The 24,737-nt window shown below is 39.3% G+C and overlaps 1 protein-coding gene across 12 annotated transcripts in view; it reads right to left on the reverse strand.

The window, feature by feature from the left end:
* Positions 1-24,737, reverse strand: part of BICD1 (BICD cargo adaptor 1) — a 246,058-nt gene that overhangs the window by 33,734 nt on the left and 187,587 nt on the right. For 6 of the 12 annotated variants that reach the window (XM_003481668.4, XM_021092081.1, XM_021092079.1 and 3 more), the window contains exons 5-7: positions 16,660-17,751; positions 11,490-11,641; positions 7,649-7,856 (exon numbers count right to left, since the gene is read on the reverse strand). In XM_003481668.4, the coding sequence (XP_003481716.1) occupies positions 7,649-7,856; positions 11,490-11,641; positions 16,660-17,751 (1,452 nt within the window). Of the gene's footprint in view, positions 1-6,362; positions 6,557-7,538; positions 7,857-11,489; positions 11,642-16,659; positions 17,752-24,737 lie in introns of those variants that run through there. The other 6 variants (XM_021092078.1, XM_021092075.1, XM_021092076.1 and 3 more) reach the window with 3 other exon arrangements.

Raw genomic sequence — 24,737 nt, forward strand, 5'->3', positions numbered from 1 at the left:
GTGATACATGCTTAAGAGCATAAGGCTTTGCAATGTAACAAACAGATGAGCGTTTACTTGTTTGAATGTAGGGAAACATAAAGGCAATTTTCACTAATAAACATGCGTGTGTCTACTGTTGACTATACATCTAAAGGGGTGACTACATGGTTAACACATTTTTAGGAGTTGCTTTAAAAGTTGGTAGGATCTAAAATGTCATAGAAAATTTTCAGATTTCAAAACAATACCATTCTTTCACATTCATTCAGTAATGGTTTCAGAGAAAGGGAGAGAAGTAGGGAGGGACAGAGGGAGGCATGGAAATGATATGGCAAAGCAGTTGAGAAAAAGCTCCTATATAGAAAGCACAAGCTCAGGAAGACCAAACTGCTTAGGCTATTACTTCAAGAAAAGAGTTCAAACTTGCTTTTTCAAGTTTGAAACTTCTTGTTTATCCTCTTAGATACTGTGATTTAGAAGAAATGCAGTTGGTCTGACTCCAGGATTCCTGATTCACAGCTCCCAAAACCCTAGAAAGGCTGAGAATGACTGAAGTGTCTCTTGTTATGTTAATAGATGACTTTAGGAAGCCAACCTAAGGGCAGAGGGTGGTTGCCTGGAGAAGCAACCCTAAATTAGAGGGTCTTGCAACCCCTAACCTCGGGAGGAGAGAGGCTGGAAGTTGAATCAATCACCAGTGGTCAATGATTTAATCAATCTCATGCTGATGTAATGAAGCCTCCATAGAAAACCCAAAAGAGCCTCTGGGTTGGTGAACACATGGAGACTGGGGGTGGGGTGGGGTGCTAGGAGAACATGCTAGCTGCACACCTTTCTCTGCTCCTTGCCCCTCTCATCTCTTCCCTGGCTCTTCCTGAGTTATGTCCTCTTATAACACACCCATGATCTAGGAAGTAGCAAATTAACTGAACTTGAAGACGGGGTCATGGGAACCTCTGATTTACAGCAGTTCAGAAGTCAGGTAACCACCTGAACTTGAGACTGGCATCTGGAGTCTAAGGAGAGGGTCATGAGAAGCTCTCATCTATGCCTATGGGTCAGAGGCACAGGTAATAACCTGTGGTTTGCAACTGGCACATGAAGTGGGGAGGGGAGCAGTCTTGTAGGACCGAGTCCCTCAACCTGAGGAATCTGATGCCATCTCCAGGTAGATAGTTGAGTTGAATTATAGGGCACTTAGCCGGTGTCTGAGAATTGCTTGGGGTGGGGAAGCACCCCCAGCCCTGTGTGGCAACTGGGTCCAAGAACCTACCTTACCTGTAAAAATGATGCATTGTAGGTATTTACAGCAGAAATAACATCTCTTGCCTATGAATCACATAGATTCCTTTTACATATTCTGAGAGACTGATTTTAATTTTTGATTAAATTATAAATTTTATTATTTATACAGACATCAAGACAAAAAGTTGGGAGTTCCCGTTGTGGCACAGCAGAAACGAATCCGACTAGTATCCCTGAGGATGTGAGTTCGATCCCTGGCCTCGCTCAGTGGGTCAGTGATCTGGCGTTGCTGTGAGCTGTGGTTTAGGTTGCAGACGTGGCTCGGATTTGACATCGCTGTGGCTGTGGCATAGGCTGTAGCTCCAATTTGAGCCCTAGCCTGGGAACTTCCACATGCCGCAGATATGGCCCTAAAAAAAAAAAAAAGATAAAAAGTTGGCTACAAAGTAACCATTGATACCATGAAGATACACTATCTGCTGCCTGATTGCAAACTTGTTGATAGTCAGCAAGGCCTCTTTGATTCAAGTTCATCAAAGCTGATAGGCTCAAGTAGGAGGACACTGGAGTTTTTACACTGGAAAAGGATAAAGTCTAGGACAAAAAAATCAACCAGCCATGGCCTGCAACTCTGGGATTTCAGAGGCGGAGGTAGCACATAGTTTGAACCACAGTCAGAGGAAAGGGCCAGAATTTTCCTCCATAAGGTTTTACTAATATTGGAAATCAATCAGTGTAACATACTAATAAGTTAGCACAAATCATTCTACCAGTTTTGAAAAGCAATGCTCTACTCTAGGGTTGATGTTCCAGAAATTAAGAAATTATGCCTTGAAGAAGATGGGGTTTCTGCTGACCATCTCACAGAAATGAAACCTATTTGAAAAAAATTCCTTATATATGGTAAAAAATATATTATGATCTGTGTTTTATTTATTTATTTATTTGACCATGCCCACAGCATGTGGAAGTTCCAGGCTAGGCATCAAACCCATGCTGATAGGGATGGAGTAGGATAGTTAAACAGGTAGTTGTGGAAGTCCCCATAAGGGACCATAGATAGAAAGGGAAACCTAGGGAACTCTGGGAGATCATCAAATTAATAATTGCCCAAGAGGGCCATCAGAAGGAGGCCGGTTTGCGTGACTAGCGGAGGCTCAAGATATGCCTCAGGTCATTGGGTGGGGGATGGGATGAGGCCTGTGTTCAGGTTCACACCAAGGGCAGGAGTTTAAGGACCACCCTTCCCCTGATTTGAATAAGCACCTTGACCAGTCCTAGTCTGACCTTATAGGATCAAATACTGCTCTTACCAGATACCAAGGAGGCGCTATAAGAAGAAGTTACTACCTGAAGAAAGAGAAAGAGGTGGTCTTTTCCCACCTCCACTCCCCTTGGATTATAAAATTTAGCTCACCTCCTCAGGGCAGAGCTTCCTTGCCTGCCCGCTTGCATCTCTCAGCATTTTTCTTAATCTATTTCTTGATTATCACTTTGTCTCTTGATGAATTCCTTCTGTGGGGAGGCATAAAGAACCCAAACCTCAATAAGTCCAGACACTGGATGAGTGATTCTAATTTAAAAACCATGGGTTTAAGTCCCAGTCTGGGTTCTGGCTAGGTTCAAGTCATAAATGCTGTCAGTTTCAATGCCAGCTGCAGTGACAATGCTGGATCCTTAACCTACTGTGCAACAGGGAACTCTGTTATGTTTAATTTTGTTTTAAATTTTAAATGAGATTTATATCTCTTGCAAGTTCTCAACCAAAGAATCTAAAATTAATTAAACTAATTTCATTTCTATTGATTTCATTACTTCAATAATCCCCAATAGAAAACAACCTGTAATCTGCTTATTAGAATAATTAAAATCATCTAAAAAGATATATTAAAACTATATTTTAGAAAACAATTCCTATCAAAAAATTCTGATAAATTAACAGGAAATTATCCTTTTAAAATGATGAACATATATTGGTACCAGCCAGTAAATTTTATAATGAATAACTTATATTAAGCTCATAAATAAAAAATAATTATAAAATCCATTATTTCCCATGGGCTTAAGATATTTCTTGCATAGAACATAGGACTAGTTATATATGGTGTATTTTTCCTTTCTCAGCTTAAGGAAAACATTTCACATAGTAAAAGCATCATAAATAATGTTTAATTAATATGTCTTACCCAATACAGTTGAGCCTAGGAAAAATACATTGTCAATAATGCAAATATTTTTAGAAGCTACATTTTGGTGTAGATGGTTAATCAGTTTTTACAGTAATTCATTTAACTAGAACCTTTTAGAAAAGGCTGCTTGGTTGATGAAGAATTTATTAATCTGGTTGGTTTCCTGATAAACAACTGAAAAATCCCTCGGACTATAACAAGTTTTATTTCTTGCCTCTTATTATTTTAACTTCAAATGAAAGGTTAAAAATGTAAGGTTTATCAATATGCTAAGATGTCCTTAAAATGTTTTTCTGGCCTAGTGATAATTCTGAATTCCACATTATTTATCACTCCAATCTTGTATATAGTAATCATTTCTAAGGCCTATGGCCTTTTTCCCATTCAAAGTTAAAGAATTTAAGAAACCATAATAATATTCTCATTCATGTGTGCCAATTAGCCTTAGAGTTGCAAGATGTGTATAGTGTGTATAAGTAGGAGAAAGATTCAGAATGTGTGAAAATGGGGAAAATGTAGGGCTTTTTATATACACTGATATACCCTTTTTGACAGCACATCAAAATGGAGCAAAAAACATAAAGATGTTCACACTTTTAACCCAATGATCTCACTCTTGAGAAACATAATGGAATAGATGAGAAGCTGAACACATGAGGATATTCCCAACAGCTTTTTTAATAGTTTCTTTCTCTCTCTCTCTCTCTCTTTTTTTTTTTTTTTTTTTTTTTTTTAACCGAGCCTGCAGCCTGCAGAATTTCCCAGGCCAGGAATTGAACCAGAACCACAACAGCGACCTAAGCCACTGCAGTGAAAATGCTGGGTCCGTATCCCACTGAGCCATAATAGAACTCCCCTAACAGCATCTTATAACATAATGGAAAACCATTTAGTGGTTAACAAGAGAGAAAGTGTGATTAATGCAATAATGACATCTGAAATAAAATTTATGATACAACCTTCAAAAATAAAATAAGACTAGGTAGTAACATAGAAAAGTTAATGATATCTGTTAATGCTTTCCACAGTGTAATGACAAGGATATAAAATAGATATTAATGTAAACAAGGATGAAATAGTCATGTACAAAATGAAAATTACTAATAATTATTATTAACTTTTAATCTTTTACATCATTTTAAAATTAAAATACAAAAAGGTTACTTAATCACAGAATTTCTCTTCTTTTTTTTTTTTTTTTTTTTTGCTTTTTAGGGCCACACCCGCAGCTTATGGAGGTTCCCAGGCTAGGGGTCGAATCAGAGCTGTAGCCACCGGCCTACACCAAAGCCACAGCAACTCAGGATCTGAGCCACGTCTGCGACCTACACCACAGCTCATGGCAACGCCAGATCCTTAACCCACTGAGCAAGGCCAGGGATTGGACCTGCAACCTCATGGTTCCTAGTCGGATTCTTTTCCACTGTGCCACGACATGAACTCCAGAATTTCTCTTCTAAGTTCTAAAAGACAGTGCTAAGTCCAGCTGGAACACTAAAATGACCTGTGAGTTTTAAGTTAGGTGTGCTGATGAATGGGGACCACTTCAGTGATCCACAGATATTTCAAGGTACCTTCCAAAGGGATCTAAGACAGAAGGAAAAGAGTTATGAAAGGAGGCACATCCAGGAGAGCTGTTGCTTTATTTTTAGGTGCACACTTTGGCTGTTAATGCTCTCCCACCTCCTCTTCACCACCTCTGTTCTCTAACATTCTTAGAATGTTGAACTTGTGCTATAAATTTGCACACATCTTTTAATCCCAACCAACAGATTGATTCATGAATCAGAGAAAGAAAGTAGTAGAGATTCCAAGGCTGAGGTTTCCAAAAAGGAATTAAGGTAAAATTGAAGCAAAAAAAAAAAAAAAATTCAGGGCAAAGGTGGCAAACTCAAAGGTTATATATAGTTGGGGCTAGAAGATAACAGACATGAGGTTGAGGATAAGTAATAGGAAGTGAGGGAGACCGGGGCAAGCTGCAGTTTGCCCTGTTTAAAAGCTGCAGCCACTGCATAGCTCCAGTAGGTTGCTGACATGCATGAATGCAGACCTAAGGCTGCCAGATATTAGGAATCATTCAAGGGAGACCAGAAATACACCTGTTCATGTGAAATCTCTAGGGTTTCTAACAGTGAAAACTAACCTGATTTAATTTTTCATTCCCTGTGACAGCCTAAGAGTAGCTACCTTTGGGCTTGTTTGGTGGAGTTCCTATGTGCCACCTCTGACCTACAGTTAGCACGCAGGGATTTCTCAAAAGGATGATCTTTATATGTCAGAAGTCACATTTTCAATTGAGGCCCTTCATAGAAAAAATAAAAAGTATTTTAAAAAAATTGAAAACAGTGGTACTAGTAAAGTAAGTTGTGAGCATACTGGTTAGTATAAATCAATAAGAGCTTACAAAGTATAGGAATATTATACTTTTTCCTCAGTGTTTCTGGGAAGAGATCTTAGCGGATTTTACTTTTGTATCTCAATAACTGAGGAGACATTCTGAGTCACTACAAAAGGAGATTAGCCCAAAGAGCTTTTTCTAAAGACGGCTCCCTTTACTGAAATTACATTAAAGATGATCAGAACAAAAAGACAAAATTTGACCAAGAAGGAACTGCTATGAGCTACCAAACTGCAAATAGGATCCCACTGTGTGCCCTGTGTTGTGCCTGTTGCTAGTTTCCCTTCATCTAACCCATTCCTTCCAACTCTCATTTACCATCCGTGGGTGTTAAAAGGAAGTCCCTGGAGACTCCTAAGAAATGACTGGCTGAGTAAAGAAGGCACGAGGAAGTGAAGAATAAAGGCATTTTTACTTTAACTGTAGGAATTTACTGTCCTCAAAGTTAGACTCTGGGGATGGGTGGGCCTGAGAGGTTGGAAGGAAGGAGAGAGCTGTCTATTCAACTCATCATTTGCATCACATGCACCCAAGGAAAAAATGTTTACCTGGTGGAGCCACGGTTAACCTTTTTTCCTTGCTGAGCCGGTGCCCTTGGATGAATTCACTCATGGAAGGGGGGCCCTTCAGAAGAAATGACTCTGTGGAGGTGGGATCAGGGGGAACTCTTAATAAATTCTGTAGGTAGGAAGCCCCTGAAGTCCTGGGACGGCTCTGATCACAAAGGGAAGGTGAAAATTGTCTTGCAGGAGATCCAAGAAAATACATATAGGAAACAAAAAAGTTTTACTTTAATTACCTTTCAAAGCCTCACCAGTGACAACATTATTATATTGGCATTTAATTTTTTTAATATGTAAACCAAGATTTTTCATTAAATATTTAGTTTCCATAGCAGGATACAACCCTATTTGGAAACCGTACTGGATACTGGAAGAGAGATTTATTATAGTTAGTTTGAACTACAAATAGAAAATATTTATATTGTTTGATTCTTTACTGAAATTTCCTACAATAAAAATTTTACCATCAACTGAAAATACAGGGTAAGTAATTCAATATCCAGGACTCTGGAAAAAGGTTATAAAATCAAGCCACTAAAAACCTTACAAGTGATTTTTTTTTTTGAGCAATATTCATATACCAAATGAAAAAAAAAAAGCACAAAAACCTGCTTAAAAAAAAAAAGACTATACATATTTAATTTCATTTGCCCTAAATAAAGACATTCCTTTGAGTCAGTCATCAGTTTTCGGAATATGGACAAAATTCCCCTAAGAACACACATTCATATCCTTGCCCCATTAGAGAGAAGCTGGTAAATAGCACCATTACCAGAGGTACAATGGCTTTTAAAATTATCACCCATGTAAAACATAGCTTCATTCTTAATATTCACCTTTTTTCTACCCAGTTTTAGGTTGGAGGTAAGGGAGAAGCAAACTTATGCATACAAGGAACAGCAAAAATGTTAACAGACACTCGAAGATTATATTATGGTTAACCAAAAGGTGGGGTGTGGGTGACAGAAAGGAATAAATAAATACAATTATCAAAAGGTTTTAATTTGGAAAAACCAACACTGGCAAGGCCCATTTATACACCCACTCCCAGTTTTTCTCTTCTTTCCCTTCCTCCATCCTCCACAATACGAGCACATTAATTTTTGCAGTTAACTAACATCTGGCCACTGCACCAAACTATGAAGATCGCTGCATGCATACCTTTTCCTCTGAGTGCCACTGCTGACCCGAATGTTGGGTGTCTGTGGGCCCTGACTATGCAGGAGGTAAGTGTCTATGGTGGGCACGGTGACTGATGCCTCCCCACTTACTTTAGGGCTGCCGATCTTGCTCTTCCCAAGTTTGCCTTTGCTGCGTCGGGACTGCTCATGGTCAAACTCTAAGTCCTCCAGCCGCTGGGTCAGGGCGAGTTTTTGCTGGATAGCCATTCGTAACAAAGTGTTTAGAGTCTTCTTCTCATCCTCTGCAGCTGCTAACTGTCTCTGCATCTCATCCAACTGTGTGACATATTCATCACATCTGGAACCACAACAGAAAAGTGGTCAGGAGAAAATCTTGGTGAAATTAAATTTGGAACTTAAGAAGTTGAAAATAATGAATTTTACTGGAATTTTAGATATTTAGAACAATGGTCTTCCTCGAGCAGAGTGGAAGTAATCCATTACTGTAGAAAATTAGAAACAGAGTAGGTTCGATAACTGATAATTCATCTATACAAGGAAGTACACATGGGGACATTTTCTTTCTTTTTATGTTTTTAAAGCTGCACCTGGGGCATATGGAAATTCCCAGGCTAGGGGATGAATCAGAGCGGCAGCTGCTGGCCACAGCCACAGCCATGCCAGATCCAAGCTGCATCTGGAACCTACACTGCAGCTCATGGCAATGCCATAGCCTTAACCCACTGAGCAGGACCAAGGATCAAACCTGCACTCTCATGGATACTAGTTGGGTTCCTACTGCTGAACCACAATGGGAACTCCCATATGGGGACATTCTTAACAGGTGGTATCTTAAACCTCAGAGACAGAGTTATTGCGCGCGGCTGATCCACGGTGGCAGAAGATCCAATGTTAAAGTCTCAGGTGAGGTTCACAGCACTGCAGATGTGTTACATTAGCTTTTTCTACTGTGTAACATTGTACTCTTAGGAGGAGTGTGACAAATTTGTTATAGTCTATGCCTGCAGCATGCAAAAGAATAATAATATTTATAAAATGTACTTCTTTATATTTATAGGTTTTATTTTAATTGAGTATAGGTTGTAGTTGATAGTACTTTGAATATGGCAGATTTGCCTGAATTAGAAACCTGAGTATTTTCAGTGATTTCTCAACCAGATGATTAACCAGTAGGAGTCAAAAAACCCCCAAGATTTGTGCAGGGTTTGATACGGATATAGCCAGCTGTCAGAAACACCTTTATTCAGGTCTGATGCTCATGCTGCAGCAGGAAGATAAGCTCAGTGGACTTTTTCCACCAAAAGTAACACCTGAACACATGTACATTTGGAAGGAAGAATTATTCATATAATTTATTCAGAAATTTTTTTCTTTCTGAATTTATTTACCCACTAAGAAAGTAATAACTTTCTTCAAGAACCAGCAGATAGTTACCGACTTTCTGGAATTATCCAAAATGTATTATATCCACTTTGAAATAAACATAAGACTTGTAGTATTTTAAAGACAGAATACTTTAGGAGTTCCCGTCATGGCTCAGTGGTTAACGAATCTGATGAGGAACCATGGGGTTGGGGGTTCAATCCCTGGCCTTGCTCAGTGGGTTAAGCATCTGGCGTTGCTGTGAGCTGTGGTGTAGGTTGCAGACGTGGCTTGGATCCGGCATTGCTGTGGCTCTGGCGTAGGCCAGTGGCTACAGCTCCCATCGGACCCCTAGCCTGGGAACCTCCATATGCCACGGGAACAGCCCTAGAAAAGGCAAAAAAAGACAAACAAACAAACAAACAAAAAGACAGAATACTTTGTAGTCAAAGAACTTGAGATCCAGATGGGTCTCATTATCTTTAACACTGTATGTCAAGAAGCACAGCAGGAACATCATAAGAAAAATTGAGGTTTAGTAAAATAAAATGTGGATTTCAGGATTCCAGATTCATTTTAATCGGTCACATAACAATATTTTAAAAAATACTACGGAGTAAGGCAGTTGCTGTAATTGAAAAGACAAATGTCTATGAAAATGCATTATTTGGGGGTAATAATTCCTATATAAACCAGATTGAGACTTTTAATGTCCCTTTAAAAATGTTTTGATCTCTTTTTCAAAGAAGGTGGCTTTGTGCACCAAACCAGTTCTCTATCTTGCCCCCCGCCCCCCACCAGTCAGTGGCCACAGGTATGCTCTACTCCCCAAACTACTGTGCTCAGACCCAGAAGTCAGTTCCCTTTGGTTCTCCTGTGCCCCTGTGGTCCCTGAGGCACTCAGCCTTCTCACTGCTATTTTAAGTGTCAGTTGCTAAATTCGAGCTTTTTGTCTTCCTCCCCCCCCCCCCCAGGCTAGGGATAGAATTGAATTGGAGCTACAGCTGCCGGCATACACCACAGCTCATGGCAACACCAGATCCCCGACCCACTGAGTGAGGCCTGGGATTGAACCTACATCCTCATGGATACTAGTCAGATTCATCTCCGCTGTGCCACAACAGGAATTCCCAAACTTTTCTCTTTTGACACAAAAAGAAAGCTGGATAGATTCCAGGGCCCAGGATTTTTTTTTTTTTTTTTTTTTTTTTTTTACACTTACCTCCGTTACATGTAACATGTAATTTATCGAATCTGCAAATAAAGCATAACCAAAGTTTTGCTTTGTGAATTTTGTACCAAGTTTGCATCATATAAAGTATATAACTATTTTTGCTTTGGCCTTGAATTGTGACAGCAAAAAAGAAATGGCAACACTACCCTGAAAATCTCAAGATTTTGAAACACTTGAATCAATACTTCTTAACAATCATGAAGATGAAGCTTAGACATTGTAAAACACATTGGTGCTTCATAATATAACCGGTGGGGGGAAAGTAGTAACTAATATTTGTCTAAATAATTACTGGGGCAGTTTGAAAGATTTGATGATATAAAGTCTAAGTAGTTAGCTGATATGATGAATATTAATCTTCATTATTAAGCTATTTTTCTCACACAAATATCTGCTAATGATAAATACCTTTTTTTTTTTTTTTAAAACAGCCTCACTCATAGCATATGGAAATTCCCAGGCTAGGGCTAGGGGTCGAATCGGAGCTGCAGCTGTCGGCCTACGCTACGGCCACAGCCATAGCCATGCCAGATCCGAGCCTCATCTGAGACCCACACTGCAGCTTACAGCAACACCAGATCCTTAACCCACTGAGCAGAGTCAGGGATCGAAGCCACGTCCTCATAGATACTAGTCAGGTTTGTTACGCCTGAGCCACAATAGGAACTCTGATAAACACTTTATGTAGTTTAGTCACAGAAATAAATGTCACTGGCAATAATGTAATATTTAGCTATTTTATGACATGGGTTCCCCCCCTCCTTTTTTTACTGTTTTTTTTTTTGGTTGTTGTTGTTTGTTTGTTAATTGGTTGATTGGTTAGTTTTTGCCCCAAAACACATAAGGCTCTAGAAAAAATATCTATCATATTAATTAAAAAACACTTGTATGTAAAAGAATTGTTTGAACCGGGTATCCAGGAAATGGCTCTGGAAAACAGCATGGAAGTTTTCATCTTGGATTTGTCAGAGTGTAATCTCATGTATTTTCTCTACACTTTGCCCTTTTAGATAGCAAAATAAATAACACTCATTATGGGAGTTCCCATTGTGGCTCAGCAGAAATGAGCCCAACTAGTATCCATGAGAATGCAAGTTCGATCCCTGACCTTGCTCAGGGGGTTAAGGATCAGGCATTTGCCATGAGCTGTGGTGTAGGCTGCAGATGTGGCTCGGATGCTGTGTTGCTGTGGCTATGGTGTAGGTCAGCAGCTGTAGCTCTGATTCAACCTCTAGCCTGGGAACTTCCATATGTTGCAGGTATGGTCCTAGAAAAACAAAACAAATAAACACTCACTAGGCACGAAGATTCACCTGTGCATTTTAAAGTCTTTTCCCATGTACAACACCTAATCTTGGAAGAAAAAACTATTACCTTGTTGCAAACATTGCTCTCAGGGATGAGAAAGTTGCTGCATCTTCTTTCAAAGCCTTCAGTTCATTTCTAAGTTTCGTCATCGTTTCCGTCACCATTGCCTTTTCATTTTCATATTTGTTCTTGAGGTTAGCTAAAGCCACCTCAGCTGTCTGAAGCAGAAAAATCACAATGCTTACAATTTTCATATCAGGAAATCTATCATACAGATTTCTTGTTGCTGGGTCTATTACTTTCTTTCATAAATAAAAAGTGAAATTGACTAGGTTGAATGTTATATAAACATATATGTACTTTGGACATAGGGCAATTTTTAAATATCAAAACATAAATGTGAATCTATAATGTGGACAAACTGCTCTAGAAGCTAGCTGTGAGCCGAGTCACTATCAGGAGATAAGGAAACGATAGTACTTCAGTAACTATTTAATGCAGATTATTGAGCCTGTGGGATTTTCATATATGAAGAGAGCCAAAATGAAACTTTATACAAGAAGGATTTTATCAAGGGGAAATTAGTGGGAAAGTACAGCTTTCAACAGAAACACAATAGAACTCAAATATTCTTGTGTCACCTGCATTCTGTGGGCCTAAAACATAGACTAAAAGACACAGGCCATTGCAATTTATAAAATGAGTGTGAAAAACTATGAATCCATATTATATGTTTAAGGAAAAGAATTAACAAAGAACCAGTTATGTCCTAAGTCTCTGTATACAACTTCTTCAAAACAATAAATTATAGTCAAATTCTTCTTCATAATCTTCATAAAAGCAGAGTTTCCAAAATGTAGAATGAATTAAAATATCTGACTTTCATTCAAAAAGATACATGTACCCCTATGTTCACTGCAGCACTATTTACAATAGTCAAGACATGGAAACAATCTAAATGCTGTTGACAGATGAATGGATTAAGAAGATGTGGTACATATACACAGTGGAATACTAATCAGCCATAAAAAGAATGAAATGATCCCATTTGCAGCACCATGGATGTAACTAGAAATTATCACACTAAGTGAAGAAAGTCAGAAAGAGAAAGACAAATACCATATGACATCATTTATATGTGGAATTTAAAATATGGCACAAAATAGAAACAGATAGACATAGAGAACAGACTTAGGGTTGCCGAAGGGGTAGGGGTAGGGAGGGAGACAGACTGTGAGTTTGGGGTTAGTAGAGGCAAACGATTACATCTAGAATGGAGGAACAAATATATATGTATATATACATAACAAAGTCACTTTGCTGTATAGCAGATATTGGCATAACACTGTAAATCAACTATATTTTAATTTAAAAAATTCCATTACTAATGAAAAAAGTCCATTAATCATGGGATTACCCTGGAAGACTACCTTGGTTTTTAATTTTTTTTTTTTTTTGTCTTTTTGCCTTTTCTGGGCCCGCTCCCACGGCATATGGAGGTTCCCAGGCTAGGGGTCGAATTGGATCTGTAGCCGCCGGCCTATGCCAGAGCCACAGCAACTTGGGATCCGAGCCATGTCTGCGGACTACACCACAGCCCACGGCAACGCCAGATCCTTAGCCCACTGAGCAAGGCCAGGGACCGAACCTGCAACCTCACGCTTCCTAGTCGGATTCGTTAACCACTGCGCCACGACAGGAACTCCTGAGACTACCTTGGTTTTTAACATTTCTTTTTGTGCTTCAAATGAACAACTTCAATCTTCTTATACAAAGTACCAACTTCTATAGAGATAAATGGATTCTTTTTAAATTAAAACAATGTTCATTAATGTTTTTTTCCAAAGTCATAACTTAATATTTTTGATTGGATTTAAATTCAGATTAAAGTGAGAGGTTGCTCATAAACTACTTTAGTATGTTCTGCAGTGCCATAACTCAGTAGAATCTTTCTAAATATTATAGATTCAGAAAATTACACAGAATGCAGAAACTGACTTGGGGAAAACGGCAGTTGTTTGATTTTTTTAAAAATTTAGACACATAATCATTTAGAACAGATAGTTAAGTTTAAATGGTGACAACATAGATGTAACAAGTTTGTAAACAAGTGGCGCTACATGGTCAGTTATCTAAGGGGAGAAGAGAGGAAAATGATAGAAGAGCAAGATCTGAAATAGAAGTACAAATTCATTTATTATTTGTGAAAAAGTCCCCCAAAGACTCAGCATTGTTTGCAGATTTTTGTCAACAGGGCTGCATAAAGCTTTTTTGGAATTAAGAAAGTCTAGGTGTCTATACAACCCATTAGAAGGTTTGCTGACATCTGCATTCACTATATTCTCTCAAAGTTGATTTTCTAAATTAAAAATCTTGTTTCCAGCCATGAGATTTAGATCTAAGACACATTATTTACTTCCTTTGCAATGTTTCCATAAATTGGATTACAGCATGAATAACATCAAACCATAATTATCTGGTCTATTCTGACATCCCTGGTGAGTCCTTTTCTGGAAGGCAGGGACCATGTATTGGCCTTCTTTGAATCTTTAGTATCCGTCGCAGTTTTGTATACACAAGTTCCTTTACAAACAAACATTTGCTTATTTCATCAGAAGATGCTGTGTTTACCAAAAACCTAAGGAATACTAAAAGATTCACAGAGAACAGAGAATGCTTGTTTTAATAAAAACAGGATGGTTCTCTTTTTTCCCCATGACAGAATTCTCAGCTTAGCCGTAACAATAAACATTCCACAATGTCTAAATATAGTCATCCTTAGATACCTGAGCTATTTATAGCACACAGCATCACAGCAATGGGCCTAACATTAAAATGTAAACTAAAGGCATGGCTAGAAATGTGTTTACATTTAATTTACTGAGATCGTAAGGGCTGCAACTCTAATGTAATACAAACGGTACTACAAACCACTAGGAAAATAAAAATTTAGCCAAGAATGCTTTGCACTGCTCTGAATTCCTACGGCACTGTTTATGCCATTCTAAAGTGCTCGATGACAGGTCCTATCCTATAAATAGTTACAGGCATGTGCTGTAATTCTTCTAGATTATGAGTCACTTATTTTTATGTACCTACTTACTACCTGCCATGAAATACATAATTGATGAATGCTTATTCACAAATTTGTCTCTTTTGGCTGATCAACAATGCTTATCTATATTTCTGTGTCAGTGAAGCATCTTGACACTTTAGATCTAGGTTTCTAGGTTGTTAATACTCAACCTCTAGGAAGAAGTCGAAAGAAGTTATTTGAATGGCTTGACCAAGAATGTCCAGGATAGGGAGTTCCTGTTGTGCATAGTAGAAACGAATCTGACTACTATCCACGAGGATGTGGGTTCGATCTCCGGCCTCACTTAGTGGGTTGGGAATCAGGTGTTGCTGTGAGATGTGGTGTAGGTCACAGATGCGGCTCAGGTACCACGTTGCTGTGGCTGTGGTGTAGGCTGGCAGCTGCAGCTATGATTCAACCCCTAGCCTGAGAGCTTCCACATGCCTTAAGAGTGGCCCTAAAGGAGTTCCCGTCATGGCTCAGTGGTTAACGAATCTGACTAGGGACCATGAGGTTGCAGGTTCGATCCCTGGCCTTGCTCAGTGGGTTAAGGATCCAGCATTGCCGTGAGCTGTAGTGTAGGCTGCAGACTCGGCTTGGATCCCGTGTTGCTGTGGCTCTGGTGTAGGCCGGTGGCTACAGCTGATTCGACTCCTAGCCTGGGAACATCCATATGCCGCAGGAGCGGCCCAAGAAATGGCAAAAAGCCAAAAAAAAAAAAAAAAGAGAGAGAGAATGTCCAATATATCACGTCCTTGCTAAAGGTTGTTTTTATCTAATACGGCATTGGTTATTCATGACCACTAAAGTATTAGGTCTTTGGACTGTAAAAGGATATGGTAACAAATTCTTTATTCTGACCTCAAATTGGAGTCAGACCCCTCACAAATTCTTCATTCACCCTAATCTTTTCTATTTTCCTTAAGTAATAGCACAAAATAAGGTCTTATTTTGTCTTTAGATCTATATACAACCTGTTTATAGTGCAAACAGTATTTTTGCCTGTGGTATATATATCTCCAAATTGTATCACTAGATTTATGGGACCCAAGGATAAAGATAGCAGAAAAGGAGTTTCCTGGTGGCTCAGTGGGTTAAGAATCTGGGGTTGTCAATGCTGGCACAGGTTGCTGCTGTGAAGTGGGCTCAATCCCTGCCTGAAGAACTTCTGTATTAAAAAACATTTTTTATAAAAGAAATATTTTCTATAAAAGAAAATTTTTTTGTAAAACAAAGCTGCACTGCAGATGGTATGATAACGATATGGTTTCCCCTGGAGAAAGGCAAAAGGAAAAGGAACTCTGAATCTGAAACAAACTTTCACTCTCCATCACTAGCATTGCTTACATTTGCAAGAAGACATTTGATGTTATGCTGCTTCTCTTTATGAATACCTTTTATTCAGTACCCTTCTCAAAGGTATCTTTTCAAGTCTCACTTTCCAGGGAAACTAAACAGAGGTTAAAAATATTTTCCCACTTGTATTTCATAGCATTCTCACCCAGGTAAAACTTGAGGGCGAAAAACAAATTTTCAGACATCAAGGAGATGGAGGAATTAGGTAGGATCATGTGGCAGCATTCCTACTTATGCCAGAAGAAGACGCATAGTTGGGAAGAATTACTGCTTAAGTTCTGACCCAGGTGAACTGACATCTCAAGTGGACCTAAATTTCAGGTATATAAGGTCACTAGCAGAACTCTGTCGGGAGGAGCTAAATGTCCAGAGCTCCGCATCTCTCTCTAGACAACTCTCCTGTTTCTAGCTGCCTGCCAGAGTGTCTTTGTTGCTGTATCTGCCTGGTGTAAGCTGCCATGGGAGCCTATGCTGCATCCTTCTATCTCCAGTTTCCACACTCAGTGACTGCTGGGCTCCAGCTCAGTACTGCCTGAGCTCCCTTTCTACAACTGGATTTTCTCCATTCCTGTCTGAACTTCCTCGCCTCTGCCTCTGCTAAGTGGGGCATAGCTACTCTCTTGTTCCATCGATTCAGCACTTCAAACTAATTATTACATTCTGATCTGGCTCTGGCTATAGTTTGTTTTATTCCTCCACTGACCAGGAATCTGAACCCTCATCCTGACAGTTCTAGACTCTCAGAAACATTAAGGGATAAACGAAAGTGTTGCCTAGCACGGCCCATCAGTAGAATGAGGTCACCTGTTTGTTGGCCTTCAGCACTGCTCTCAGTGTGGCGATCTGCTCCCGTTTTGTGCTCAGCAGGGACTTGAGCTTGAGGATCTCTTCCATTAGGGCTTCCTTGTCTTTATCGATCATGGGGGCTAGCTCCCGTGCCGCTGCTCTTTGACGAGACAGTTGCAAGGACCGGTCCACAGCTTTCTGCAGATGTTTGATTTGGTCCCGGATTATGGCATTAAGGTTGTAGATATTCATTGGCTCTTTGCGGATGTCACTTGTGTCCAACACTGGAGATGATGGTGGGGCAGTAATAACAGGAGAGATGGTGGGGGTCTTGGTTGGGCTTGGTTCTTTGCTGGCCTCTGGGTTTTCCTTTGGAACTGGTTCAGGTGAGGTCCTTGTTTCTACTGGGGATGACACACCCCGCCTGGCTAACCGTGGAGACAAAAGTCCCCTGGGGTCATCGGGCCCTTTCAGGCTGCCACTACGGGTGACTCTACTTTGCCTGTAATAGTCCAGCATGACCCTGTTAGGCGTTTCATTATTACACAGACATACATGGTGGTAAAGCTGAGCTAGCTCTTCACTAAATGTCACCAACTCATCCTGGGCTGTATTAAGGGTATTGTGATTTTCATTGGCTATGCTGGTCATCTTTTGCAACTCCTTCTCCATGTGAGCCATCTTCTCTCCGCTCTCCTTGGTGGTCTTCTCAAGGCTTGTAACCTGCTCATCATACGTTTGAATCTTACTCTCATACTTGGCCTTCTCTTCGGTATAGTTTTCTACAGATTTATTATATTTCTCCTTTAAGGCCTTAATTTCAGCTTTCAAATCGATCACCTCAGTTACTGCTACCCTGTATTTGCACTCAAGGATCTCTAAGCCATTGATGTCCACCTCATAGTCGTGAGCCTCCTCCCCTGAGTCCCGGCCCTTCTCCCCATCCAGTTCCTTGAGCTCCTTGCTGCTCTGCAGGCCCCTCATGGCATTAACGTGCTCTGTGAGCCGATGCACCCGTTCGTGCTGCTCTGTCAGCGCCCCCTTGGTGTGTTCCAGCTGTGTCTGTGACTCCTGGAGATTGGCCAGAAGAATGGCCTTTTCCCGCTCTACCTGCAAAGGCAAAAGAAAGTCTCTGAATGATTTCAATGCAATGCCAGTGATGAACTTGACCCATTCACATTTGGACATGCATACACTGAAAAAGTGCAGCAGAGTCAATGTTCCCATTCCTACAAATTGAATCGAAGTATGTTTTCTTACTTCTGCAGTTCTGGTAAGTCAATCAATCAAAAGTACATCATTCCAAAAGAATTATGCTCTGCATATTTACCCATCCAAATTCTTATGTGTTATACACACACTCTCATGAAACTTGAATGTTACTCAAACAATCTTATGTATTTTTTTAATCTTTTAACATCCTTCAGAAAACATAACATGACTTCAAGAGATAGTACTTGGCTTTGTCCTTATTTTGAAAGCGTTAGAGAACATCAGAAAAGTGACTGTTTCAAGGTGCCTATGAATTGTCCTTTCCTTCTCAGAGCCCAACCCTAAGTCAAATTTAAAACTTAAGGCTTTACCTTACTAAATAATACTGAGAACCTTAACTATCCCCTAAAAAATAAGCATTTAACCCCAAAACAGACATGCACTAAATTTGATAGCTTTTAATACAAAAGTCAGAAAATATAAAGTTTTAGGGCTAAAAGAACAACTTGTAAACCATTTCAATTCCTTCAGTTCAAAATAGGAATTTTAAAAGTTAGCAATTAATTTAAATAACTTGGCAGTTATTGTACAGGTAGTAAGTATTATTGTATACTGAAAAATATTCAAGTCTTAACATAAAATGCTGTCTCATTAAATACAAGTATATAAGAAATTGTAAACTGAGACTTTTTTTTTCTTTTTATGGCCACCCCTGTGGCATATGGAAGTTCCTGGGCTAAGGGTGGAATCAGAGCTACAGCTGCAGGCCTATGCCACTGCCACAGTAACGCTGGATTTTTAGCCCACTGAGTGAGGCCAGGGCTCAAACCCACATCCTCAGGGACACTATGTTAGGTTCTTAACCTGCTGAACTACAATGGGAACTCCACCTGAGAAATTTTTAAACCATTTTCTGTCTCTGCATATAAGTAGTTACTATTATGATTTAAAGAGTTTCTACATGCTTATAATGTAACAATGTTTTTCAATAATTAAATAATATTGTTTACATTCTTTATTTTCTCTTGTTTTTTTAAATAAACCACGAGACCTACTTTAAAAATAACAGATTGATGTTGAATGTCGTTACATCTAAAGGAAGTTGTCAAGCTGAACTTTCAAGCTTTCCAGGATTATATATTTTTTTCTTTTTTCTTTTTTTGTCTTTTTGCCATTTCTAGGGCTGCTCCCACGGCACATGGAGGTTCCCAGGCTAGGGGTCTAATATGAGCTGTAGCCACCAGCCTACACCAGAGCCACAGCAACGTGGGATCTGAGCCGCGTCTGCGACCTACACCACAGCTCATGGCAACGCCGGATCCTTAACCCACTGAGCAAGGCCAGGGATTGAACCTGCAACCTCATGGTTCCTAACTCCTTTCCTGGATTATATGTTATATCCCTCCAAATTCTTCTAATTCCTAGGATGCAAGTAAAAATAAATATCAAAAATTAAAATGTAATTAATATTTTAACCAGCACATGACTTTAAGAGATCTGTATCTATTTATAAATTTATATTTATTTTTATGATTCTTTATGGTATTTGATATCCTTCAGGTAATTATTACGTACATTCCTCACTTGGCCAAATTCTAATATGCGTGAATTTCAGGGACCATAGTTTAGTTAAAACACCAGTCCTCTCCAAACAAAGCTCAAATTTCAATGATCAGTATATTAACCATGGGCAATGTGCAAAGTACAAACTTTGCTGCTTCAATCTACAAAATCACCGTGTAAAGACATCATGACCAGTGATCAGTCACATCATTCAAAGTTTATCAGTTATTGGTCACTGTGGATCTGTTAGTTCACTCACAGACAGCAAAGTATGTACTTGTGGCTACAGAAACCAAACATTCCCAAAAAAATAGTATCACATTGAGTTCTCATCGTGGCGCAGTGGTATGAATCTGACTAGGAACCATGAGGTTTCGGATTTGATCCCTAGCTTTGCTCATTGGGTTAAGGATCTGGTGTTGCTGTGGTGTAGGTTGCAGACGTGGCTCACATGCTGTGTTCCTATGGCTGGGGTTTAGGCTGGCAGCTGTAGCTCCAATTGGACCCCTAGCCTGGGAACCTCCATATGCTGTATGTGCGGCCCTAAAAAGCAAAAAAAAAAAAAAAAAAAAAAAAAAAGTATTATAGGTAAAACTAGGGCTTGCAGCATCTGGGAACTCAAGTCAAATCTGGGCAAGCTTCAGTTTAATAATCTACAAAAGGACCATAACAACGCCTGTCTCAAAGGGACATTTGGACGATTCAGGAAAATAGTGGATTTAATACTTACTCAAGGTATTATAATATTAGCTGATGCTAAAATTTGGATAACTGTGGTCCAATTCCCATGTCCAAAATGCTTCTACATAGCAAACACATCTGTCTTACAAATCTGTATTTGTATGTGCAAAAGCAACAATTTCACCTTTCAGAGTCAGGATATATTTGAATATAAATCCTCTTAAATGGGTTTCCTTAGATGTAGCAGATCATATTTGCGTATTGCTGAACATGATTGACGTATTCAGACTACTGGGCAATAATTTTAAGTGAAAACCCAGATAATTCCCCGATAATTACGTAATACGGTATTTGATGAAAAAACCAAGGCATTTGAATTTTTGATAAAAGAGATGGAAAATCCTAAATATTCTTTTATTGGTATTGTATACAATCTCAGTGACATGGATTATTTCAGGAGGGTTTTTTTTTTCTTTTTCTTCTGAAAATTAAGTGAATTTTTTTTTGCAAAGTCTAAACATCATGTGATTTTATACATGAGTATGACACACAAAGCTGTTTCCAAAGTCCTTTCATAGGAAAAGCTTTTTTCGATGAAATAAAAACTGGACCAGAATAAAATGTACTCAATGTGTCTCAAGCTTGTTTTAGACGCAAAAGTGTTATAATTAATGAGGTCATACCTGTGGCAGAGTTTCCAACCTGGACCTTCCAATTCAGATTTAACATAAACATTTTCCAAGCCTCAAAGAATAAGTCTATTAGTTTTTTCATGATAGCACATCCAGAAAACCTCAACTAGAAAACTGTCTCCTTCATGGAGTTCCCGTCATGGCTCAGTGGTTAACGAATCTGACTAGGAACCATGAGGTTGCGGGTTCAATCCCTGGCCTTGCTCAGTGGGTTAAGGATCCGGCATTGCCATGAGCTGTGGTGTAGGTCGCAGATGTGGCTCAGATCCCGCGTTGCTGTGGCTCTGGTGTAGGCTGGTGGCTACAGCTCTGATTAGACCCCTAGCCTGGGAACCTCCATATGCCACGGGAGTGGCCCTAGAAAAGGCAAAAAGATAAAAAAAAAAAAAGAAAACTGTCTTCTTCATGTGTATATGCTCCACATTTAAGTGAAGCATCCTCAATAAATTTCTGCTAGAATCACTTGAATAGGGAGTGATATCCAAATTTTATGGATACGTACATAAACATGCACACACACATAGGTACATACATTTTTATGGGTATTTGTGGATGTATTTTTTTCCAGACAATTAAGGTTTGTCTGTCCTCCTCTTCCTTCTTTTTCCCACACCTGCCACCGCCCCCCCCCCACGGAAAAAAAAAGATAACTTAATTGTGTATAATTCTGTATAATTCTTTTTTTTTTTTTTTTGGTCTTTTTGACTTTTTAGGGCTGTACCCAAGCTATATGGAGATTTCCAGGCTAGGGGTCAAATCAGAGCTGTGGCTGCCAGCCTATGCCACAGCCACAGCAATGAAGGACCCAAGTTGCCTGTGACCTACATCATAGCTCACGGCAACACCGGATCCTTAACCCATTGAGCGAGGCCGGGAATCGAACCAATTTTGTATAATTCCAGCATTACACGTTCACTCAGCTATTCTGTCTGAAGTACCTTTATTTTTTCTTCACTCCTTCCTCCCCCCCCCCCCCCCGGCTCCTCTGTGCTTGAAGTACTTTAAATTGTATTTGGATTTCAGTACTTTAAATTGTATTTGGATTTTGCTTAACCTATTTAAAATATATTGTGCTTTGAATTATTAAATGCAAAGCACTTCAAAGATTAAAATTACTATTCATTTTAAGTGTGTATTTTAATCCCCATTAGTGAAGAACGTATTCAAGAAAGATTTGCTGAGTTAATTTTAATCTTCTATAATTATATATATAAATAATATATGTTTATATAGTGACAAGAATAGCTGCCTTATTTCTCTTTCTATAATCTCTATCTTCTATCTGGAATTGAAGATTTTATTTTTCATAGTAGACCTTGTTGTTTTGCCAGAAAACCCTAATGCAGTATTTGTAAACTCTGTAGTCCAGTGTAAGTAGACATTATTATTATTAGTAAGTACACATAATATTATTGTCGTAGTTATGTCCCATAGAAATTATTTTATTTTCACTGAATGTTTACTTTTTTTTTTTTTCATTTTCAGTGGCACTATGGTATATGGAAATTCTTGGGCCAGGGATAAAATCCAAGCTGGGGCTATGACCCACACCACAGCTGCAGCAACACTGGATCCTTAACCCATTATACCTGGACCAGGGATGGAACTAGCACCTCTGCAGAGACAAGCCAGATCATTAACCCACAAGGTAGCTCCAATGTTTACCTTTTAAATAAATATATGTATATGTATGGAGTACTGACAGATTCTTTTGTAAAGGAACAAAAGAAAAGATAGCAGAATTTGTACGTTCACATTAGGATATTTTTTTGGCTGCGCCAAGTGGCATGCAGAAGTTCCTGAGCCAGGGATTGAACTCATGCCACAGCAGTGACTTGAGCCACAGCAGTAACAAGACCAGATTAACCTGCTGAGACACCAGAAAACTTCCATATTAGGACTTTTATAGGAAAAGAAGTAAAAGCTGTTTTACGAGTTATTAATTTCCCTAAAGTTTTATCCTGGTTATCTGACTCTCGATTTGACACCAGGATGACTGGTGTGATTTTTGTAATGGTAGACACAGTATGAGTACGTAAAGTAGAACTCAGAAATAAATAATTGATTCTTCTCTGCAGTGAAGGAACCCTGGCAAATCTGCGTCCTGGCGAACAAGAACTGTGAAGAAAGATCAGCCTAGAACCAAGAACATGAGGCGAGGGAATCCAGCAGCTGGAAAAGAAGGAATATATTTTGGAGAGTGTGGTGAGAAGGAATCTCTCTCTCTCTCTCCTTCTCTCTGTCTCTCTGTCTGCCTCTCTCTCTCTCCTGTCTCTCTTTGTCCGTCCTTCTCTCAAACACACACTCACACACACATATATGCAAAAGTTGGTCAAAGACTCAAAAAAAAAAAAAAAAAAAGAAGAGGAAGGACCCTTTTCAAGTCATTCTATGAGGCCAGTTATTACTCTGATACCAAAAGCAGAGAAAGATATTATAAGAAAACTACAGAGTTCCCATCGTGGCTCAGCGGAAAACGAATCTGACTAGCACCCATGAGGATACAGGTTTGATCCCTGGCCTTGCTCAATGGGTTAAGGATCTGGTGCTGCTGTGAGCTGTGGTGTAGGTTGCAGACGTGGCTCGGATCCTGCGTTGCTGTGGCTCTGGTGTAGGCCAGCAGCTACAGCTCCCATTCGACCCGTAGCCTGGGAACCTCCATATGCCGAGGGTGTGGCCCTAAAAAGACAAAAGACCAAAAAAAAAAAAAAAAAGAAAGAAAGAAAGAAAGAAAAACCAAAACCCTACGGACCAGTATCTCTTATGAATATAGACACAAAAATCTTAAACAAACTCCTAGCAAACTAAATTCAGCCACATCTAAAAAAGGATTAGATAACATGACCAAGTGAGGTTTATTCTAGGATTGCAATACCAAAAGCAATACATATAATACCCTGAAGTAACAGTACACCAAAACCACATGATTATCTCAATATATTCAGAAAAAGCATGTGATAAAATTCAATACCCCTTTATGATAAAAACAGACAGCAACCTAGAAAGAGAAGAGAACTTCCTCAGTCTGATACGGGGCATCTATAAAATACCTACCAAAAACATACTTAATGGTGAATGTTTTCCTCCTAGATTTAGGAACCCAACAAAAAACAATTGTTCCCGCTTTTATTCAATATTGTACGCAAAGTTCTAGCCAGTGCAATTAGGCTATGGTCAAGAGGCAAATAAGTGTTTGTGAGGAGGTAGAGAAATGAGAATCCTCATACTTCGCTGGCAGAGATGTAAAACAGTGCAGTTGCTTTGAAAGCAGTCTAGCAGTTCCTCAGTTACCATATGACCCAGAAACTCCACTCCAAGGTATGCACCCAAGAGAATTAAAACTTGTACATGAATGTTCATAACAGCATTATTCATAATAACCGAAAAGTGGAAACAACTCAAATGTCCATCACTGATAAGTGGATAAAATGTGGGATACCCATATAATAGGTTTGGCATAATTTGGCAATAAAAATAAATGAAGTACTAATATATGTTTCAATATGAATGAATACATTATGCTAAGTGATAAAAGCCAGACACAAAAGAGCACATAGTGTGTGATTCCATTTATATGAAATGTCCAGAACAGACAAATCTGTTGAGACAGAAAGTAGATTAGTGGTTGCCTAGGGTTGGAGTGGCTGCTAGTGGGTACATGGTTTCTTTTTGGCGTAATGGAAATGTCCAGAGTTCCTGTCGTGGCTCAGTGGAAACGAACCTGATTAGCATCCATGAGATTGTGGGTTCGATCCCTGGCCTTGCTCAGTGGGTTAAAGATCTGGCATTGCCGTGAGCTGTGGTGTAGGTCATGACATGGCTCAGATCCTGAGTTGATCTGGCTGTGGTGTAGGTTAGCAGCTGCAGCTCTGATTCAACCCCTAGCCTGGGAGCCTCCATGTGCTGTGGGTGTGGCCCTAAAAAGACAAAAGACAAAAAAACCCAAAA

Source organism: Sus scrofa, chromosome 5 (assembly GCF_000003025.6).
Source record: "Sus scrofa isolate TJ Tabasco breed Duroc chromosome 5, Sscrofa11.1, whole genome shotgun sequence".
NCBI classification, from domain to species: domain Eukaryota; kingdom Metazoa; phylum Chordata; class Mammalia; order Artiodactyla; family Suidae; genus Sus; species Sus scrofa.